The 24,824-nt window shown below is 37.7% G+C and overlaps 1 protein-coding gene across 3 annotated transcripts in view; it reads right to left on the reverse strand.

Annotated features, from left to right (window-relative positions):
• Positions 1–24,824, reverse strand: part of LOC136250834 (uncharacterized) — a 443,931-nt gene that overhangs the window by 349,610 nt on the left and 69,497 nt on the right. For 2 of the 3 annotated variants that reach the window (XM_066043155.1, XM_066043153.1), the window contains exons 3-5: positions 19,740–20,249; positions 19,263–19,448; positions 18,794–19,177 (exon numbers count right to left, since the gene is read on the reverse strand). In XM_066043155.1, coding sequence (XP_065899227.1) covers positions 18,794–19,177; positions 19,263–19,448; positions 19,740–20,249 — 1,080 coding nt within the window. The remainder of the gene's footprint in view (positions 1–18,793; positions 19,178–19,262; positions 19,449–19,739; positions 20,250–24,824) is intronic. The other variant, XM_066043154.1, reaches the window with a different exon arrangement.

Raw genomic sequence — 24,824 nt, forward strand, 5'->3', positions numbered from 1 at the left:
GGATCCGCCATTGATGTAGAGAATTCAGCTGCAAACAAACACCCTGTAGAGAACTCAGCTACAAACAAATCGCCCTGTAGAAAGATCAGCTAGAAGAAGTTACTTTGTTGGGATTTCAGCTACAAACAAATCACCCTGTAGAGAGTTCAGCTACAAAGAAACCATTCTGTAAAGAGCTCAGCTGCAAACAAATCACCTGTACAGAATTCAGCTACAAACAAATCACCCTGTGGAGAGATCAGCTAGAAGAAATCACCTTGTAGATAGTTCAGCTACAAACAAATCACCCTGTAGAAAGATCAGTTAGAAGAAGTTACCTTGGAGAGAGTTCAGCTACAAAGAAACCATTTGTAAAGAGCTCAGCTGCAAACAAATCACCTGTACAGAATTCAGCTACGAACAAATCACCCTGTAGAGAGGTCAACTATAAGAAGTTACCTTGTATATAGTTCAGCTACAAACAAATCTCCCTGTAGAGAGATCAGCTAGAAGAAATTACCTTGTAGAGAGTTCAGCTACAAAGAAACCACCATGTAGAGAGTTCAGTTGCAAAGAAATCAGCCTGTAGAAAATTCTGCCATAAACAAATTGCCCCGTAGAAAGATTAGTTAGAAAAAGTTACCTTTTAGAGAGTTCAGCTACAAAAAAACCATTTGTAAAGAGCTCAGTTGCAAACAAATCACCTGTACAGAATTCAGCTACAAACACATCACCCTGTAGAGAGATCAGCTAGAAGAAGTTACCTTGTAGATCGTTCAGCTACAAACAATTCACCCTGTAGAGAGAGCAATTAGAAGAAGTCACCTTGTAGAGTGTTCAGTTACAAAGAAACCACCATGGAGATTTCTGTAATCAATATTATGTATTATATATATATAATTTGTACATTTACTGATAAAATATTTAAAGTACATCTACTTCATCTTTTCTTCTTCCTGTAGTAAAGAAAAAATACATAGGTTATAAAAGTCCCAAAGCTGGCCATAGGCCGGCTTTGGGGTATACAAATACAAAAAGAAATGAAATCTAATCCAAAACAGCCAAGCTGTAAAAAAAGTGTGCGGCCCTCAGAAAGGCTATGGTGAAAAAAGATGTGAAATCCAAGGTGGCGGCCAAGAAATAGCTGTGATGGTAGGTTAATGGTACAAAACTTAACCTGAATTGTCGTTATTAAAATTTTTACCATTAACCTACCATCACAGCTATTTCTTGGCCGCCACCTTGGATATCACATCTTTTTTCACCATAGCCTTTCTGAGGGCCACACACTTTTTTTACGGCTTGGCTGTTTTGGATTAGATTACTAGCTACTTACAGATTTTACAATATAAAATACAGCACTTGTAGAGAAACGTGACTGTTCTATTAGAGTGATTGACTGCTCTATTAGAGTATCTCAATCATTGACTAATTCAAGTGGAGAAGCCACGCCCCTGCCCATATTAGTACGAGCTCTTGTGAAATGAAATGAGAATAGTAGAGAAATGGCAAGTATGCACAGAGACAATAGAGGGGCATGTAATTATGTCCTGCTGAGTGTTGTAAATAAACGCCTTTAAAACTTATGTTACTAATAAATAAGCGCACCAGAATACGCTGTGATCTTTGTGAGACTCTTAAGGTCTTAAGGCTGCTGTCTCATCGCCTGAAGGTTGTGTTTTCGTGTTGAAGGGATTTAGTGTCACTGAGAGACAATTGGTGAGTTTAACTATACATATATTTGTGTTGTAAAGCTTAATTGTAAAAGGCAATTAGCAACTTTGGTGGACCAGGGTGAAAATTTTACTGCAATAGTTGGAGGTTGTAGCGTATGTATATCTTAGTACCTTAATAAATAATCCTTCATGATCACTAATAGTACAGTGAAAACCCTGTCATTATTCAGGTAGGGAAAAAATTTTCTGACCTAGCTTATTAAGGAGGTGGCTGCATTTGCGGCCTTAAGCAATTCAGAAGCATGCTGTTCTAACTGGCTATAGAGATGGATTTAGTGTGTGACAGCATATGAGATAGTGAGTGCTGGCAGCAAGGGGGCAGCCAATCTGTTAGAGCACCAAAGGCACTGCTTCAGACGTAGGCAGTTGGCTGTCAGCCTAAAGTATAATAATTTTAACTTTTGGTCCTTATAAGCTCCTGATGAAGAAAGTGATGAAGTAATTATCCATAGGACATATATTTTTCAGAGTATCCATTTCAGTTCTGCTATATAGTAGCCAAGCATAAGACGAACATAATACAGCATTCCATGATTTAGTGGTGACCACAACACTGCCTGAGTAAACTGTGGTGAGATTTCAGACTACCAGAAGCCCTGGAATGCCTTCAACACATGAAATACCAAATATCAAATGCCTGGCTTTTATCCACTGTGGACCTGTCTTGGTGGCCACTTGTGCAGAAGGCTGCCTCTCTAAGAAGGCCAACTTTTAAATTCTCCTGTGAGACATTTAAATGGTAAAATCAGTGCCTTGCTAAAGCAGGTACCTGCTTATTATAAGCCAAGAAAATTTGGCCCAAAAGTAATCATCTTACTGCACCTACTATCTAGTTTACTCAGTTACGGTACTGCACAAGTACAATGCTGCACTTGCTTGTACATGGAAGTTTGCTTGTGATTTTAAAAATCATTAATTAAGGGGCGTGGCAATTGTTTTGGCTGCAATTCTCATGAGGGAAACAGCTGCCACACAGTCTTGCAAGCAAAACAGTTGCCACACCCCTTAATTATCAATGTTTAAAATCTTGAGCAAAATTGTGCATATGATGTTGCGCTTCGGCAGTGCCATATATATGGTAGCCATATCAGATACTGCCTAGCAGTGACACATCATGAGTATTTAAGTCACAGTACGTTACTTTATCAACCATTTGAATATAATCCCTGAATGTGTCATTTTGTGTACACAGCAATCTGCCACAAGGTTGACGATAAAGCGACTTGAGTAAGGTTTCAGTGTATATTGTTTACCATTAATATTGTTCACCATTGTTAAGAGTATGTACAGTAAAATCTCACTTAGTGGCCACCTCTTTAATAAGACCACCTCATTATATTGGCCACCTCCAGTAGGTCCCAAATATAGCTAAGCAGTACTTTATGACCTCATTAATAAGGCCACCTTGTTATTAAGGCCAAATTTTTTGGTCCCAGAGCTGGCCCTATTAATGATGTTTCACTGTACTTATATGCATTTTTATTCTTCGTAACTTTTCTTCTTCTTCAGGTTTACTGATTGGCACTATGAAGTATTGTTGACTGGTCCGTGCATAATGTGGTGACTTGAAATGCTAAAATGGTACGTAGCATGTCTTGTATGCACATGTTGTAATGTGTTGTCATGTGTCCACACACCTTAGAAATAAATATAATTGTATTCTCTATAAATACTCTCAGTTCCATTGTGCCACTGGGTCGTAAGTGGATTGGGTGTAAATCATCCTGGACATATGGGTCACATTTTGTCCTGGCCAAGTGGATCTCATCCACTGACAGAATATACAGGATCAGATCACGTGTATAAATTACAGTGAAACTTGTTTATTGCCAACTTCACTCAATAAGCAGGTAGCAGTGTATAAATTCTCAATTTGGAATTGGATTTTCAAGAGAAGTTGTCTTTCTATACTGGTGGCCATTAAGATAGGTTGTACTGATGGAGTGTACATACTAGAGATGCAACAATATCCTCCACTTAGTGTCGTTTGATAGTGATGCAATGGAGACTATGTATTGTATTTAAATACTATACTATTATATTGCAACTCTAGTACATATTTATAATATAAATGTTTTTTTTAACTTTTTAGACATATTGGAGCCACACCCACTCATCTGGATTCTACAAATGGAGTCATACCAACTTGTTGTCATTGTACTTACTCGTTACACCAATTGTGTTTGGATGAATATGCATACCTTCATGTGAGACTTGCTACCATGGCAGACCACTGGAGAAGATTTTCATAGCAGTTATATCAATTATTATTGTACAATTCTTACATTATTGCTGTGAAAACTGTTTGGTATTCATGTGTCCTCTGTATGTTGTAATTACATGTGTAATTTTGTGTGGAGGTGCCATAAAATGCATGGTGACAATTGCAAGTTATCAATTGGTTTTGCACACTTCCTTTTAGGCTAGCTACATGTGCTAATTACTCACAGCTTGTGTCAACAACTGGTAACTGTAGTTGTGCTCTGTGTCATTCTTGAAGCCGTGCCCTTAGAGAGCAAATTACGTGGGGGTGACTAAATTCAAATTTCAAGCTGAACGATGGCACGCAGCACACTTATTTATGGCTACATGCACTGATTAACTACACACAGCCCAGTTTATCAATAACCAGTGACCACAGTTGTGTTCTGCATCATTCTTCAAATTCCAAGTTAAATTCTTAGAGAGCAAATAACTGGGGGGCGACTAAATTCAAATTTCAAAGTAGCCATTCTCGAAAACATATGTTTCAATCTCAACGAAACTTTTAGAACAGTTTAAAGACACATTGTCCTACATGCCAAGTGAGTATTGCAGAAAACAACAATATGGGTTTTGTATTTGGCCTCTAGGTCGACTGAGGACAACTGAAACTTTGTTTGGTGCTGAAATTACAACTGTAGGGTAATGATGTATGGTGAAATCGATGATGTGAATCTTGAGGCGATTGAGAGAGTACTGAAGCGATAGCAGGGCAATCAATGTTTGGAATGCACAAAGGAATACAAAGCATACACCTGCGGTTGCATCTAACCGCATGTGATAAAAAAATAAATAAAAAACAAAACCTCGGCTTTGATGTCGGCAATCTTGAAACAGTTGGCATGGATTTGCTTCACTGCTTGTGGGGTAGTTACTAGTGACACGATGAGTTCAACTCTAGAGTTTCAGAGGGAGTTTCAGAGGGATATAGTAAGTGACGGGTGAGTTACAGGAAGGCCAAAAATTTGACAATGTTCGTTCTTGTAAATCCTGACGTGTAGTGGTTGCATCGTTTACTGTCTGCGGCGTGTGTTTCTAATTTACTGGCCACGCGACACTTTACCATGAGTCTTGATGTACGCACCTGGTTTCATGAGCTTTCCATCTAAAAATGGAATTTTAATATAACTTCAGAAACCAGACCAGTCATTCTATCATTATTGAAGATTAAGTTATGAACTGACAGGGACCTGTTACAAAACTGATGTGCGGGCGAATACATGCTATTTTTCGCAGAAAGCAAACAGGCTATAACTAAGTCTCGCGTAGCCAGACCCGCTTTTCTGTATGTGGGCGGGTTTACTCTAGTATGTTAGTACCTGATTATAACAGAAGATTATTGTAGTTGGCTCTACCACAGCAAGACCCTGGATAATGAAACACACAATTTTACCAGCACCTGACCGTAGAAATTCCACACGTTTCAGCTGAACAGATATTCAAGTGAACAACGGCACTGCACCTGTGCAAACGCTCTATTAATTGCTAACAATGCTGGCCTACAGTACAACTCACTATTGATTTAAAGGCATTATATTAGCCCAGTTTGTTTCTTCCTCGTTTGCTAGTAGAACACTAATTCAAGAACAAGCATGATATCAAAGCATCTTGTTTTGGGCATAGATACTACTCCCACCAGGGATCAGAAACTGGTTGTTTATGACACTTCTGTCTGCACCTCCGTTGATACCTTTCTACATGAAATAAATCTATGTTCTGCCAAGTTATCTTTTCACTGCCGATATTGTAGTCACAATAACAAAGCAGTAAACAGTAAAAGCAACTTCCAAGAATGCACCAAAGTGAGCTACATACATGTTTTTTCTCATAACCCAATCTCACAGTATTAACACAATACAGTAAAAGTTGCTATTTTTATAAACGCACATTCAGTTTTTCTTTCAATTAGTATGAAGTGTGTAGGGTGGTGCTTGTTTTAATAGACAATGTACTATGGTGGTGACGCAAACATCAGGTCTCAAGATGCTGTACACATGATAATTTTCATTCATTGGCAGGGATGGTATCATTAACCACGGTAGTGGCTCATAATAGGTCGCCCCGTTTTTTCAAAATCTTAATAGAGCACTAAACCAAACACTACCTTGAAATCTCTTCCAACTTCAAAAGAAATCTCAGAAGATATATTTGAAGAAGTTTAGGCCCACTAAAGATAAAGTCAAAAGGACCTGATAAAAGTACTTTTTAAAAAGAACTGAAATCTGCGATTTTGAGCCATTTTGTTCATCTTCTTGTTATTATTATTATTCTCCACAGGGCTAGAGCAAAATGTGAGTACTTTTTTAGGAAAAAAGCTATATAACTTTCCTTCCTATGTCTTTCTCCATGTCTATCACCTAATTTAAATGCACATTGCAATGTTCACATCCACTTTAAAGCAAATTTATTTCTTGTAGGCCATTGATCTTCTGACTTAGCAAGAGAAACCAATGTGTTAATATGTGTTAATGAGCATCCAATCTTTTCACACTAGCATGTTCGTTTGGAAACCTTATATCATTACCTACATTTTAACCACAGTATATTAAGTTCATACCAGAACAGCAATGTTGTTGTGTGCCACTGGTGATCACCCATGCCATATGTTACCTACAGTTGGATTTTTCAAAGCTGCATAGTATACAGTACAGTCAATAGTAAGGAAACAATACATTGGTGTTTGTTAACACTGATAGTATTAGCTAATTATTTAACATCTAATGTACATGATGACTCAGGCCCGTGGACCTTTTTACTTAAATAGTGGACCTTTTTACCAAATAGTGGACCTTTTCCCAAAGAGGGCGGTTCTTCCGAACCCCCTTCCCCGGCCACAATTTTACTACAAAGGTCCACAATTCCAGTGCAAACTAAGTCCACTTAACTTACTTTAAGTGTACGGATCTAGTAAGCTGAGCTGTTGTTATCCCTGATGTATTAAATCGCTGCCTTCAATAACAATCGATTGTGCTTGTATATTTCTCACGTGATCTTGTGATTCCATATGTAAACAATGTGATGGGACATGCAAAACAGAAATAACGTGAACAGAAGCGCTCAGCTGCTTCCTGTCAGCACCTAGATAAACTGTTGGCAAAGAAGAACAAGAGAGTTAACGAGGAGATAATTGAGATTGATGACTCTGAAAATGATGCATCTGACGATGTTTTGACTAGCTCAACTTGTGCCTTCTTACCTTCTGGTAAAATAGCTAGTTATAGTGGATACTTTGTAATCATGTAGCTATGGATACGTGGGTAGTAATTTAAGTGAATTATAAAAGTGATGTCAAGCATGCTGTCTGCCGTTGATAGAGCGGCTAGCACCAAGGTATAGCTATATCGTAGGTAGCTAGCTAGCTAGCTGCAGTTGCTACAACTGACTGGCTTTCCCAGTATGACCATAATTATTTAGCACATGTAATACTTTATTGTAAACAAGTACACAAAAAAATTTGGAATTTTCAACTAGAGTAGGGACCATAGCACATAGATAAAAAGTACTGAAACAAGTTGGAGTAGTCCATGATATTAAATCGCAGTAAAACAATAAGAAGTGTTACATCACTACTGTGCTCAAGATACCATAACAGAAATGCACAGTAGGGACATAACACTTCTTATTGTTTTACTGCAATTTAATATCATGGACTACTCCAACTTGTTTCAGTACTTTTTATCCATGTGCTATGGTCCCTACTCTAGTTGAAAATTCCAAATTTTTTTGTGTACTTGTTTGTTAACTTTTTTTTGTAAATAATTGTATTTTGACTGGTGAACCCATGCATACCGCATCTGAAATGGTGCAGCGCATCCTAGCCCCTTATCGTTTGAAAAGTGAACTATCCATTATGCTTCATTGTAAGTTATGTTCAACCCATTGCAGGGCCGGGGCCCAGAGATTTTGAGTGGTCCAGCCGCAATGAAGATCACAGTCATGCACACTACTCAGTTTTTATTGATCTAATATGATCTGTAAATCAGAGATTATCTGCTTTGGTGTGTTACTTAACTGCATGTGCTATAAGCATACACAGCATGCTAAGCTAGAAGGGTCAGGGGGCATGCTCCCCCAGGGAAACTTTTGAAAATAGATGCTCTGAAATGGCATCTGGAGGCTATTTTACATGCAAAGTCTCTTCTTTTTGTTAACATCAATGGTAATTTTGTGCTATATTACCATTAATTGAGTTTCATATTTGACTATTATAGTTAGTAGCTAATTTTATTTTCATGATGTATACAAAAATTTCTCAACATGAAAGTTTAGTATTAGATTGTAACTGCATGCTAATGCATGACATGCATGATCAATTAGCTCAATGCAGTGTGCCATGCAGATGACTCACTGAGACAGTTAACACAGATGTAATGGCTTAGACTATAAGCTATATTCTATACTGATTGCTTTATTAGAGTATCACGATGACTGTTCTATTAGAGTATATTTTGATGACTGTTCTATTAGAGTAACTCGATCTTATCACTAAAATTAAGTAGCTGAAAAGTGATTGGCCGGACCGTGGGCTCCTGCCCTGACCCATTGCACAACATTTCAAACAAAGAACTGTTCGTAAATCACCTCTGCAATTCACACATACCAAAAGAAAGAAATCGTGCTGCGTACCCCAATCATATTAATTATCGTCTGAAAAGTGAATCATCCATTACGCTTCGTTGTCGGCTATGTTCAACCAGTTACATAGCAGTACAAATCAAGAACTGTTCGAAAGCACCTCTGCAATAAAAATAGCCACTATGAAAAATACGGATGATTTCCATTTCGAAGGGAAGTCATCACGTGCTACCACCAAATCGACACCTTTTGCTGTCAGTAAAGATGAATGGGACACAAAGGAGGACACTGGTAAGTCCATGAAGAATGCATTGTACATACTGCGGTATGCCAAAAGGCACCTCTCGGGATGAAGCGACATCATACAGTGAAAAAATCAAGCTCGTAGGCTTAGCCGTTATCGAGTTACTCTTGTCTGAAGGCATCAGTCAGTCAGTTAGTAAAAAATTCCATTAAATAAATTATTGTTAAAATTCCGTGGCAACTTGTTGAAAGCATTTCAGGTCGATCTGAAAGCTTGTTTGGGCTTAGTTTTGCCTAACGACTACTGCCTCATCGTCATCTGGGAAAATTGAGGCTGGTTTCCCCTACCTTGTGAACGCATGGTCTGAAAGCCATTTTTATGAATGTGTGACTCACGTGATCTTTATATGCCGTGATTCTCCAATGAGTGGCAAATCTACTAGCATTTATTTCAGCTCGATACAGTGAACTGGGACGGAGTTATGATGGGTGATGACGGAGTTACGCTGGGTGATGTTATTTTGTGGGCCACGCCTACTCCTTTGTGGTCCCTACTATACAGTAACTATCATACTGTATGATTCTGTCAGTGTATGCTATACGTTGGTAGTAAATCTAGACAGCTACTATACTTTGTTAAAGATATAAAGGCAAAGCCTGTGTATCCTGCATGAAGTGCGTGTGTAGTGTGTAATTACAAACAATCGTACATGGTGTTAGACCAGTAATCATCTATCATGTTCTTAAAAATTCAGCGTAAACAGCTTCTTGGGGTAGGTCACTGTGTATTACTGTAAAACAATTTGTTTGATAAAGGATACTATCAAAATGTTTAAACCCCTAGAAGTTGATAAAGATCATATCCCCTTTTTCCTTCTGTACTGTAAAGTTAATGATTTCAATCTGTAAAATAAAACACAAATCAGTATTATGTTAACCCTTAAACCCGCACGTAATTTTTAGTAACAATGCACTGAAAATGCATACGCCGATAAATCAGCTTTTACGCATGGCCTCAAACAAAATGCTGTAGCTGTTGAACTAATAACTCTACGGCTACGCAATTTGTGCCACTATATTTGTGATGTAATAAGGAATAATATGATACCAAGGGATTTAACCTTCGACAAATGTATGGGGCCAAAACTCGCCAAAAAACAACATGTACACAATTAAAACATGCATGCCAATACATACCTCCAGAAAATGGACCATAACTCTGTCCCAGTTCACTGTATCGAGCTGAAATAAATGCTAGTAGATTTGCCACTCATTGGAGAATCACGGCATATAAAGGTCACGTGAGTCAGACATTCATAAAAATGGCTTTCAGACGATGCGTTCATAAGGTAGGGGAAACCAGACATTGATCTTCAGCTCGTCATAACAAGTGAGTAAATGTTGTTTCAATGGATATTCATCGCTGTCTAAGTAGCCCAATGAATGTACTTTCCAGTGATAGGTGGTTTTTGGACAAATGTAACTAGACAAGCTTCATACACTGCCATTTAGAAGCCATCCCAGATTCATCCATTAGTAATAATAATTGTGAGTACTTTCAGCTTTATAAAAAAGTTGATATATCGGTGCATGCAGGTTTAAAGGTTAAGTATAGCTACAGTAGCTAGATATATACGATAGCTGGCACCAAGAGTTCATAATATATAGCAGTAAGAGAGAGTATCTAACTGAGATGCATTTATCAAACACACTGCCAGTAGTAGTACAGTATCAACACCTCACTCTGTTCTGTAGAATAGAGGCTTGTTCATCACCTATCAACAGTTCTCTCATACTAGTAAAGTTGTATTAAGCCTTTCCATACTAGGAGAGGTATTGATCTCATCAAAACGTGAACTTGTAGCAGTGCGTTTGTACAGGGTATATTGAGCATTTGATACTCTCCCTCTTCTAATATATTATGAACTCTTGCTGACACATTTTCATACATATAGGGACAGCAGTAACCATGACTCCAGTTGAAGACATTACTAGCCCTACACTATCTTCACCTGTGTCTGAGCTGCCTAATGAAACATTGAATGCTACTGATAATGATGTACCACAATCAAGCCTTGCCCAAATGGATGTTGGCACAATTTATTCTAAGACTGAGTCACCTGCTGACTTTTCTACTACAATGCACTCCCTGACAGTGGTTGAAAAGTATGGGCTACTGACAAACCACAAACTACCATCCAAGGACCATACATTTTCAACACAGTATCTTGGTGGTTGCAATCACAGCTTCCAACCTTCATGGCTTTCACAACATACATGGATGGTGTACAGTCAGCAGGTTGATGGAGTATGCTAGAATTTTTTGTGCCCTTTTCTGCACTGATTTGTCCAGAGAAATCTTTGTTAATAAGCCATACCGTGTGTGGAACAAAAGAAATGAAAAGGCTAAAGAGCATGAAAGCTCTTTGTGTCATCAAAGGTGCATGGAATTGGCAGAAAATTTCAAGCGTATTGTGGAGCATCCAGAAGTGACCATCACATCTCAGGTAGATGCTAGGAAAGCTGAAAATATTCAATGCAACCGTACCATCTTAAAATCTTTGGCTTGTGCTGTTTTGTGGCAGACAGTGCATAGCCTTGCGAGGTGATGCAGAGAAACCTGAAACTCCTGGTAATCTAGGAAATTTTCTTGCTCTGCTAAAATTGCTAGCCACACATGATGACACATTGTGTGGAAACTCCTGCAATGAGAAATGCAACATATATCTCTCCTCAAAGTCAGAATGATTTGATTCAGGTGATGGGTGAGCAAATATTCCAAGGAATAGTTGATGATGTAAATTCATCTCCATTTTATGCCATTCTGGCTGATGAGGTAACATCCCACAATGTGGAACACCTAGCACTATGCATCAGAATTTTTGACCATAAGCAGAAGACTATCAGGGAGGAATTCTTGGCATTTTTGTCCTTAGTGAGGATAACAGGTGAGGTGATTTCTGCAGTCATATTACAATTCTTACGTAAGAGTGGAATTCCAGCATCAAACATGTGTGGTCAGGGGTATGATGGTGCAAGCAACATGGCTTCAGATTCAGTAGGTGTCCAGGCATGCATTAAGCAGGAAGCCTCTTTAGCTATGTATGTACACTGTAATGGCTATTCTCTAAATTTAGTTATCAGCAAAAGTTGTAATTTACCTCAAGTACGTAATGTTCTTGATCGAATGCAAAGCTTCAGCAAGTTATTTCTATATAGTCCAAAACGAATGGGTATTTTAGAACTCATCATAAGGCAAAATGAGGTTGAAGAGACCAGAAGAATATCCTTGCTGGATGTTTGCAAGACCAGATGGGCAGAACTGCAGAGTGCTAATCAACACTTCTACCAAGCACATGTGTTCATCACTGAGGCTCTGGAATTGATTGGCTATAAATGGCACATTGAAAAGTCAGATTGGAACACAACAAGCCGAAGTGATGCACAACTTCTAGCAGGAATCACCAGCTTTGAATTTATTGTAGTCTTTCTTACTGTTTACGAATATCTTTCCCACTTAGCTGGTATTATTGAAACTCATGAGGAGATCAAAGAAATTGATCAAACTTACAGCCTCGAGAGGAAACATGTCGACTCTGGTTTTGCTAAGATATTTGAACACAGCAAAAGAGTTGCAGAAAAGGTTGGTAGCACTGTTCAAATGCCATGTATTGCATCAAGGCAACAACACTGTAGTAATGCTGCAGCTGTTAATCCTTGTGAATACTTTCAAAGGAATGTTGCTATACCACTGTTGGACCATATAGTCTTATTCTTAGACCAGCAGTTCTGTGATTGATCTGTTACTGCCATTATATTGTTAGGGCTTGTGCTATCCATTCTTTGCATAAAGAATGCCAATCTTGAAGCAGCTGTTAGCAAATATAGGGAAGATCTTCCATCCCCTAAACTGTTTCATATGGAACTTAAACAGTGCAAACATCGCTATATTAGCAAGAAGGCAAGAGATAGGCCATCATCAGCTGGAGAGGCAATAAAGGAATGCGACAAGGATGTTTCCCAACATATTTGTACTGTTACATACTGCTTGCACCATTCCTGCAACATCCTGTGAATGCGAGAGAAGTGCAAGTGGATTGAGGCGATTAAATAATTTTCTAAGAGCATCAATGGGAAAAGATTGGCTCTCCCACTTGGCATTGATGCATATTCACTATGACATTCCAATAGATTTTGAGAGAGTAGTAGATACTTTTGCCACAAATCATGTAGACTTAAGCTTGAATCACTGCCCTGAAATTTACATCCACATATGGCATATTTTGCACTTGTATTATTAATATATCGTACACAATCACTGTTCGTAATATCATCTAATCAAAAACAGCCAAGCTGTAAAAAAAGGCGTGGCCTCTAAAATAGCCATGGTGAAAAAAGATGTGAAATCCAAGGGGGCGGCTAAGAAATGGCTGTGATGGTCAGACATGGGTCAAGCCTTAAGCACTTGTACTTATAAGCACCTTAAGCACTTGTTTTGAAGTGCTTTGAAGTGCTTAAAAGTATTTGTTACTGTGCAGCATTTGTGCTTGTGCTGGTACTGAATTACTTATATTTCAAAGTGCTTATAAGCACATTTTAAAGCACAAAAGCTGCCAGCTTTTATCAAAAGTCTTTGATCCAATGAGCGACTCATTTAACAGCCAAAAGGTGCTATCAAATGTGAATAATTGTTCCATCAGGTGTACCTGTGGAACAATTATTCAGTGTAGCAGGGAAAGTCTTCAGGCCTGAAAGGTGCAGATTGAAAGATGAAAGTTTTACCGATTGATGTTTGTTCATTATAACACTAGTACTTAAAACAATAGGTGCATGACTGCATGCACCATTATATATGTTTGTTAATAAAGTAATTAAGTAATTATATCAAGCACTTAAATAGCGCCTCATCTTGTACTTGAAGCATTTACTCAATTGCAGCATTTGTGCTTTTGCTTGTACTTAAGCACTTATACAGGTGCTTGAAAAGTGCTTCAAGCCCTTGACCTAAGTGTTTGACCCATGTCTGGTGATGGTAGGAAAAGTAAATGGTGAAAAAAATAAGTGAAAAGTGAAATTCAAGGTGGCAGCCAAGAAATGGCTGTGATGGTAGGTTAATGGTGAAAAAATTAATAACGACAATTCAGGTGAATTTGTGTTGCCTCCTCCAAGTTTCACTAGGATTCGGCACCAAATTCACCTGAATTGTTGCTATTAAAATTTTTACCATTAACTTATCATCATAGCCATCTCTTAGCCACCATCTTGGATTTCACTTCCATGGCCTCTTCTCATTAACCTACCATCACAGCCATTTCTTGGCCGCCACCTTGGATTTCACATCTTTTTTCACCATGGCTATTTTAAGGGTCTCACCTTTTTTTACAGCTTGGCTGTTTTGATTAGATATCACTTCTTTTTGTATTTGTATGCCAGCTTTGGGGCTTTTTTAACCTTTTTTAAATTATTTTTTTTACAACAGGAAAAAGACTTAAAAGCAGATTTTTAATACTTCAACTATTTTTGATTTTATCAGTAATTATACAAATTATATACATATATTTATTAGATGTCTATTATTCCCCACTGGATAACTTGTTCGCAGCTGATCTCTCTACTAAGGGACTTGAAATATAGTTGAACTCTCTACAGGGTGATTTGCTTGTATCTGAACTCTATACAGGATTCTCTGTAGAGGGTGAATTGTTTCTAGTTGATCTCTCTACAGGGGGTGATTTGTTTATAACTGAACTCTCTACAGGGTGATTTGTTTCTAGCTGAACTCTCTACAGGGTGATTTGCTTGTAGCTGAACTCCCTACAGGGTGATTTGTTTGCAGCTGAACTTTCTACAGGATAGTTTCTTTGTAGCTGAACTCTCTACAAGGTGACTTGGTTTTAGCTGATCTCTCTACAAGGTAACTTCTTCTACAAGGTGACTTGTATCTAGCTGAACTCTCTACAGGGTGATCTTTGTAGCTGAACTATGGTTTGTTTTTTTCGTAGCTGAATTCTCTACAAGGTGACTTGTTTCTAGCTGATCTCTCTACAAGGTTTCCTCTAGCTGATCTCTCTATCAGGGTGACTTGTATCTAGGTGAACTATCTACAGGACAATCTGTTTGTAGCCAAAATCTCTACAGGGCGATATTTTTGTAGCTGAATTTTCTACAGGGTGACTTGTTTCTAGCTGATCTCTCTATAGGGTAACTTGTCTGTAGCTAAATTCTCTACAGGGTGTTTCTTTGTAGCTGAACTCCCTACAGGGTGATTTGTTTGTAGCTGAAATCCCTACAAGGTAACTTCTTCTAGCTGATCTTTCTACAGGGCGATCTGTTTGTAGCTGAGTTCTCTACAGGGTGTTTGTTTGCAGCGGAATTCTCTACATGGTGGTTTCTTTATAGCTGAACTCTCTACAAGGTAACTTCTTCTAGCCGATCTCTGTATAAGGTGACCTGATCTATCTGTAGGGTGACTTTTATCTAGGTGAACTCTCTAAAGGGTGATTTGTTTGTAGCAAAACTATCTACAGGGTGATTTGTTTGTAGCTGAACTCTCTACAGGGTGTATTGTTTGCAGCTAAACTCTCTGCAGGGTGATTTGTTTGTAGCTGAATTCTCTACAGGATGGTTTCTTTGTAGCTGAACTCTCTACAAGGTGACTTGTTTCTAGCAGATCTCTCTACAAGGTGACTTCTTCTAGCTGATCTCTCTATCGGGTGACTTGTATCTAGCTGAACTATCTACAGGATGATCTGTTAGTGGCAAAAGTCTCTACATGGTGACTTGTTTGTAACTGAAATCTCTACAGGGTGATTTATTTGTAGCTGAACTGTGATTTGTTTGTAGCTGATCTCTATACAGGATGGTTTCTTTGTAGCTGAACTCTCTACAGGGCGATTTGTTTGTAACTAAAATCTTTACAGGGTGATTTGTTTGTAGCTGAACTCTCTACAGGGTGATTTGTTTGTAGTTGATCTCTCTACAGGGGTGATTTGTTTGTAACTGAAATCTCTATATCATGGGCATAGGGAGGTGGGTTCCAAGGGATTCAGGAACCCCACTGTAAAATTTAGACTTCTGCAAGCAGGACCGTAACTCACAATTTAGTGTGGCAGGACAAAATGAGTAAGTAACATAGTGTAATGACACAGCACAACAATTAATAAAGCTTACATTCATCTATCAGGGAAGGATTTACAGTGGTAGCATGAGTCCACTTCACAACTTGTTAAAAAGATTGATATACCCTAATAGAGCAGTCAGGCATATACTAAAATAGAACATGCATGTAAATATCCATATCTCTGAAGTTTTTCAGACATTCTAATATTAAATGCAAAACTGAGCAAGACCTTATACTGCTGTAGCTTTGGTGTGCAGTGTATAAAGATACAGAACTCCAGTAATTTATCACTTGTGTTATCATACAGTACGATAGTATTGCATAGTAGGGACATCGAAGGTGCTGGGGCGATCCGTGATATAATATAACCCAAAAACCTGCCACGATTTTTCTTCACAATGACATGACAATATTGGTTGGGTAAAACCAAGCCCAAAAGTGTCTTCAGATTGACCTGAAATGTTTTTGTCAAGTTGCTACAGATTTTTTTTTTAATTAATCAACGGAATTTTCTACTGCCTGCCTGCCCGCCTGACACCTTCAGTCAAGTGTAGTGGAAAACTGGCTACAGCTACAGCCCTAATTCTTTCGCAGAAACATTTCTAGTTCGCTTAAGAAAAAAACTTTGGTTTATTGATAAAAATACAATGCTTGCACTATTGTCTTACCTTTTATCCTTCTTTACCATGGGCATTAGTCTCAAGGTTCTACCGCTGAATGTCAATAGACTACAGTACGGCTTCCATCTACCAGTGTATATTGCATCTAACTATTCGAATACAGATGGTCGCCGGTTGCACCAAAACTATTTGAACACATGCGTATGTGACTCATTGATATTTATCAGTGAGAGCAACTCGCAGCAAACTATATAGCAATGTGTAAGTCAATAAATATAGTTTATTTAGTATAAATGTTAAACCGAGTTGGGTCATCCAGGTCCCGCTTTACAGATTGTTCAGGTCTGATCCCACATGCTAAATTAAATGTGGACGTGTTACTACATGTCATAGCGTAGCCCTGCTTCTTTCGTGAGCCATGCCCACTTACGTAAATTACTGTCTGTTGACATATGGTAGCCACACTCATTCATCAGTCCGCAGGTATGCACGAATCCATGCCCGCTTAAGTAAATTACTGTCTGTAGACATATGGTAGCCACGCCCATTCATCAGTCTGTAGGTACAGTAGGTTGCAGAAAAAAGTTTACGTTTCGTAATTGTAATTATGGTGTGATTACTAAGTAATTACCATGTTTGTACTGTAATTACATTTTGACCGTAATCCGTAATTATGCAAAAAAGTAGTTTTTCACCAGCCATATATACAATATATTCCTAGTTACCAATAGAGCATAATTCGTAATTACGCTTTGTAATTATGCTACTACAGCGTAGTTAAAATTACGAAACGTAAACTTTTTTTTGCAGCCTACTGTATGCACAAATTCACATCCATTATTGTCTGCAGGTTTATGTAGAGCCATGCCCACTGATCAGTTGTTATCGTATGAGTCATAATCTAGCATAATAGTGTTGTGATCAACTCTTAAAATATTGTGACTGGTTTTGTGAAAAGCAGGCTATTTAGTGGTCATGAGCTTGCAAAAAAACTTCACAAACAAATATAAGAAAAATTAGGAATTTTAAATTAGAATAGGGACAGTGTATAATGCTGCAATGAAAAGTACTACAACAAGCTGGATCAGAGTAGTACGTAATGTCCAAATACTGTAAAACAATAAAAAGTGAATATCCCTATGGTGCATCGAGTGTAGCACAGTAGGGATATTCACTTCTTATTGTTTTACAGTATTTGGACATTACATACTACTCTGATCCAGCTTGTTTCAGTACTTTTCATTCAGCATTATACACTGTCCCTACTCTAATTTAAAATTCCTAATTTTTTCTTATACTTGTGCAAAATGAATTAATGCTATGCATATTTGTGATCGTCTCAGCAAAAACCCGACTTGTTTGCACAATTAAAAAAAATTATAATAGGCACTCCTACAACCAAAAGGCACTCCTACAATGGTAAATGACGTTTTCTTTCTTCCTGTCAATATACTCAAGGTGTGGCACATCGGCTTCTTGGGCCGCACGACACACTATTGTGTGTCTTGATATATAAATTGTTAATCATAAGATAGTACATAAATATCACTACAATACAAGTATAGTGTAAAAAAAACCCATGTAAAATTTGTGCTATTTTAATGGCTAAAATATCACCAAAATTCAGTCTTCTGGCATCCATTTTAAAAAATTTTCCTGGGGGGGGGGCATGTCTCCAGACCTCCCTAGCTCGCACACTCTAGCACACATTGCATCACACTAAAGGTCCACTTTTTCTTCAAAAGAACCTACCCACTATAAAGTCTGCATACGGCCCTGTGACTGACTTGATACTGAGTAAATATCAAGCATCATCAACACATGTTAGCTATCAATAAATGGTTTCATAAAAAGTAAAAATAAACTAGTATAAAAATAATTTTTTTAAAAACTAAAACATGGGAAATAGAGATTGCTGAAAAAGGTAAAGAAGCAAAAGTCAAACAAGCCAGCATGTTAAACACAGAGAGATCTCTATTTGGACTCAGTGATATGGTAGAGACCAAGGAAAAACAGTAGTTTCTCCATAAATTAGGAGCAGATAAGTACTGGGAATGCTTCTGTATAAACATTTATTCGAGTCCAAATAGAGATCTCTGTGTGTGTTTAACATGCTGGCTTGTTTGACTCTTGTTTCTTTACTTTTCTCAGCAATCTCTATATTCTCATGTTTAAATTTTTATGTTCAACCATGCTATAAAATTGCCAGTACTGCTGAAAGTGCTGTACTGATTAGGAAACACAAGGCAGCAACTTACTCCTTCCACAACTCCATCCTCCTCCACTTGTCATCCACATTACTGATCCATCACTCAACACATCACACATATATGATGGGTCTCCACTACTATTAAAGCCTTCTTCACACTGTAGATCACACATTGACTGATATGTGCTACTACAAGACTCAGCCAACATGCTGTTCATTGGTAGTGATGATGAGGGACACACCATGATGGTACAGGACACTGGTAATCCACTCCAACTACCGTCAGACTGACATGTTCTCCGAGGAATACCAGTTAGCACATAACCAGTGTTACATGCAAAACTACAAGTGTCTTCATAGGAAGGAACTCCATCATCTCCCAGTGAACAATTGATTGTTCCATTAGTAGTTTCAGTAAGTGAAGTACAAGCTACTGTATGTATAATATTATACACAATAAGTAAGCAAAACAGATACACAACTTGACAAAAGCAGATAAAACACATATGGTAACATACTTCGTCTGCACGTGGTCTCAGGAACATTCCAGCTCCCATCATTTTGACAGGTTCTAGTGGGATTTCCGCTTAGTACATAACCAGTGTTACATGAGAAAGTACAAGTGTCTCCTTCATAACCCACTTCCATACTACCAGATTCACATGATGTTATCCGTTCATTGGGTAAGGTGGCACACTGACGCTCTAAACACAACATGTAACATGCAACAACTTAATAATATTTCAAAAATATAATGTGACCTTCATTATCCGAACACCTGAGTGCCCTTTCAATTGTAAAAAGTGTTCAAATAAATAATTTGTGTTGATAAATAAAGCCTGTTCATTACAAACGTACATAGTTCCATTCAATTCGGACCTTCAGTGCTGGTCACTGTAAAGTGTTAATTAATTAATTAATTAATAATAATAATAATATTATTCTTAGATAATAGGCTACATGATGTGTTTACATGATGTGTATCATTTACTCACCAAGTGTGAACTGGATTAATGGTTGTCGTTCATTAGTATTACTAATAGCATTATTAAGATTGAGTGATGCTGTGGTAGCAGATCCAGTAAATAAATACAACACATATCCATTTGTTGGTATGGTCTTAATTAGAAAACGAGACTTAGATGGAACATAAAATCCTATAACATCTCCTGACTGAACAGACATTCTGTTATTACCAGTAAGAGTAATAAATGCTACCCTACGTCCTTCCCTAGAAATCCGAATTGTTTGCACATGAGCTTGTTGTATTTGAACTTCACCAATTTTATTATAAGTCATTGGAACTGATGATGTTTGTCTCCATACTTGTATGTAAGGATAGTCATTAGTTTCACCAACAAATTGCAATCTTACAGTGATGTTGGTTATTCTCCCATTACAAGTGATACCAAGATTTGGAATTATTGCCACGTGGTCCCGGGGAATATCATTTTCACTGCCAACTTGCAGAACCTCAACATTGCTGTCTGTACAAGTCTGTTCACCTGGATAATCAAGCAATCATACAAACAACTAGTGAGATCAATAATCTTATTATTGCTATTTTGTATCTAGGACTGGTCACATACAACCAAGCAGACATGGGGCCAAGTACATGAGTACTTATACTTAAGTACACTTAAGTACAGATTTGAAAGTACTTGTACTTTACTTAAATACTTTCTTAATTTCCCCAATGTACTTGTACTTATACTCAAGTACTTTGCTAAGTACTTGAGTGTACTTGAGTACTTAAAGTACTTGTAAGTACTGCAAACATTGTACATAGTTTGTACACAGTGGGTATACAATGAGAATATCAAAATTTTATGAAGGTGCAGTTTACAACTTCTTGCAATTCTTCTACTGTCTTCCCCAACCTTACTATGTATCATGTTGCCACGATTAACGATGTCGCCAATGCTGTTGTTCAAGTCAGTGCGTTTTAAGAGTTTAAAAGAGAGAATGGTTGACAAAAACCAACCACCCTAGGCACACTTACATACTACAATACACTGAATACAGCATATATTTTACTACAGCAAAATGTACTTGTACTTTACTTAAGTACTTCCAGCATGTACTTGTATTTTACTTAAGCACTCTCTTGATTGCTGCTGGAGTACTTGTACTTGGAAAATTCAAAAGTACTTGTACTTTACTTAAGTACTTTTAAATGTACTTGGCCCCATGTCTGCAACCAAGTACATACACCAACGTTGCAACCTACCTATTGGGCATGTATAAACAGTGTCATAGCCAACAGTGTCATACAGTGTCATATGCACCTTCAGTGCTTATAAGCTCCTGGTAATAGTGAAGACTATATTGCTATGTTTCCAATCAAACTCTATAGCCTTCATTGTGTCACTGCCTGATGGCAAATGCACCATGTAAGCTGGGTCACGTAATCTTAACGAATACATGAGTAACAATTTTACTATCTGAGTACCAAAATTCTTACAGTGTAATAAGTACTCAAGTATTTGCAGTACAGCCCTAATTACAATTTTATATATCAAGACACACGGCAGTGTTTTGTGCGGTCCAAGAAGCCGGTGCATCACACAGTGAGCATATTAACAGGAAGAAAGAAAATGTAATTTTCACACCTTTGTAGCTCCATCATCCCTTATCCAATTGAAACCAAATTTGCTACTGAAGTGTCGGTTAGGTTGGGGAGTCCACAGTCCAAATTTGATGAAAATAGCTCCAGCCATTTCATTTTATTTCTTCTTTTCTCACACTTTACAAAATCTACCATAAAATGCAAACGCGTACTCCGATCAAGCTGAAATTTGGTATACTTAAAGGATGCATTAAGGTGAACCTCAGTACCAAGTTTGGTAGGAATCCGATGAACATTCACGGAGTTATGACCGATTATTTGCCTAAAATAAGGTCACGCCCACAGGGTAAACTCCTTGAAGGAATGAGCTGAAAATTGCTATGTAGATGGAGTAACTATTGTAGGAGTGCCTTTTTGTGGTTTGAAAGGAATCTAGATAAAGGCCATCGAGATATGACACAACTTGTGTCAAATTACGTGATCGATTTTATGAATAAAAATTATTAGTGTTCATGCCTACCAGGCAAACCGCTTAGAGCAATGAGCTGAAAATCGGTGTGTAGCTGAAATAATTATCATAGAAAGTCCTTGCAGTAGTACAGAAGAATCAGATTACAAACCACTGAGTTATGATTCCAAAGTCAACTATGTGTAGTAAATGCAAGATCGAGATACTCTAATAGAACAGTCACCCTATTAGAGCATTCAGCTACATTTATAACTTACTCCATTATAGAATTACATTACATTGCAAGTTATTCTGTAGGGAGTTCAGCTACAAACAGTTAATCTTATAGACAATTCAGCTACAAGCAAGTCACTCTGTAGAGAGTTCAGCTACATTTCAAGTCACCCAGCAGAGAAATCAGCTGCAAATAAGTTATACTGTAGGAAATAATTGGCATGTAATAAATATATACTAGATGAATAAAAATTGGAAATTTAAAATGGGAATAGGGATCGCTGAAAAAAACCACAAAACAAGAAGGGATCGCTGGGGTGGTAATGTAAACCACAAATCCCTATTTTGACTCTCTGTCATAAATATTTAGTTACATGCTCCCCTGAGTCATTTTAAAATGAGTCAAAATAGGGATTTGTGGTTTACATTACCACCCCAGCGATCCCTTCTTGTTTTGTGGCTTTTTTCAGCGATCCCTATTCCCATTTTAAAATTTCCAATTTTTATTCATCTAGTTTGTGTACTTTTTATTAATCCATTAATGGATTTGTTTTACTGATAATGATAATAATTGTTGTAGATATACGTAGAGCAGTTTACAATTAGTGGCTGTCAAGTTCAGTGTAAGCTTTGTTGTTATCAGACACACTTGACTGCATTATTAGAGTATTTACCAGACTGCTCTTGACTGTGGACGAGACTATACATTACACACAACAGTGAGCAGCTGTTGTCTAACTTGTCTTACTATATGTGTCAGGACTCTAGTCTCTTACTCACATTAGCATCCTAATGCAGTGTTCATGAATATACACACACCAAATGGTATGATACTGAGCTATAGCTACCTGTCATAAGACAATTGAGACACGGAACTCTGACAAGCATATAATTATAAGTTAAAATAGTCAGTGACTGTGCATTTATTATTTCAGCCAAGACCGTGCACAATAAGAAGAATCATATACAGATTTTCCATGGGTGCATGGACTACAACATTGGCTCACTGGTGCACAGTAGTATAAATGATAATATAATGCTACGTACAATATAGTTTGTGTAGTTAGAGTTTGTTGTTCATGTGAGTATTGTATTCATTGAGTATAGCTACCACAGTGAAGAAATCTATGTTGAAATGTATATATGAATGCATAACTTCCCACAAACATTATGTGTTATTAACACTTTACAGTAACCAGCACTGAAGATCTGAAGCTAATGTGAATGCACACACATCATTCATAACAACAGTCGGGTACTGTGTATAGCTGCAATGCCTATTGTAAACCATGGGTTATCAACAGCATGAAGCCATGTTGTTTACACAATGTGGTCAGACAATTATGGCACTCACGAATATTTTAATTAACACTAATACTGACTCCACCCAACTTTAGGCTTTACGTGGAAAGGAAATATGGTTTATAGAAACTATATTCATAACAATGAATAATCTCTGGACTCACTTCTTTACGTCTCTGAGAGAGCGCTTGTATGGTCGCTTGTAGCGAATCGCGACCGTGCGCTTACAGGAAGTAGACTATACTCACCACGCAGAGATGCTATGCGCTATCTTCTAAGTCTAAGAAGTGCTGTTGAGTACTTGATTAACTCTGCAACAAAACCCAAAGAAGCTCACACAATGGAATCCTGTAATTTTATTGTTATACGGTTTCTTTAGTATACGGAGCTGCTGCCAATAGTGTAATGGCGAAGAGAACTTAGAAAATTTTCGAGGTGTAGGGTGGTTGGCGATCTGTGGAATACGGACTTATTAATAGGTCATGGACACGTGGAAGGACTCAGTAAGCATGGCTATATAGTTTTTAGAGCGAAAAAGTGGATAACTTTTGCTGTACATGAGTGAAACAAAATAATATTATGAATAATAAGAATAATAATAATAATAATGCGAACAAAACGGCAAATTTCAGTTTTGTCCCAAATACACATACCGTTTCCTTTTCACTTGATACTTACTAGTGGACCAATACTAATTGCAAATAACCACCAGAGGGTTGTTTTGAGTTGGAGGATGCTTTCCAAGGTGGTTTTTAGGCGTGCGTTCTATTAGAGTTTTTGCAAAAAACATGGGCGATCCCTATTATGAACCCACTATCGTGGTTCATGATATCATTTTCTATAATTACTGATAAAATCAGAAATAGTTAAAGTATTAAAAATCTGCTTTAAATCTTGATTATGATTATGATTAAATCTTTTTCTTCTTCCTGTGATAGAGAAAAAAAGATAGGTTAAAAAAGCCCCAAAGCCGGCCATAGTCTGGCTTTGGGGTATAATACAAATACAAAAAGCAGTGATATCTAATCCAAAACAGCCAAGCTGTAAAAAAGAGTGTGGCCCCCAATAAAGCTATGGTGAAAAAAGATGTGAAATCCAAGACGGCAGCCAAGAAATGGCTGTGATGGTAGGTTAATGGTAAAAATTTTAAGAACGACAATTCAGGTGAATTTTGTACTGCTTTTTTACCATAGCCTTTTTGGGAGCCGCACTCTTTTTTTACAGCTTGGCTGTTTCGGATTAGATTAAAAATAGCTTGTGTTAATCAACAGAAGTTCCATACATTAAATCCTCCTATAGTTCATCAACCTGCCCAGGGTTCTTCCCACACTGGTTGGTAGTGGTTCAAAGTGACCAGTACCTCTAAAAACCAACCAGTACCCTCATAAATCCGACCAGCACAATTCTTACATATATCACTGATACACATGCAATATACCCTAATAAAACACACAGCATATCAGTTCATATCAACTTTAGGCCACCACTTAGGAATTTCTGGGCAGAACCCTGCCCACCCTTTTAATC

This window comes from Dysidea avara, chromosome 3 (assembly GCF_963678975.1).
Source record: "Dysidea avara chromosome 3, odDysAvar1.4, whole genome shotgun sequence".
Lineage (NCBI taxonomy): Eukaryota > Metazoa > Porifera > Demospongiae > Dictyoceratida > Dysideidae > Dysidea > Dysidea avara.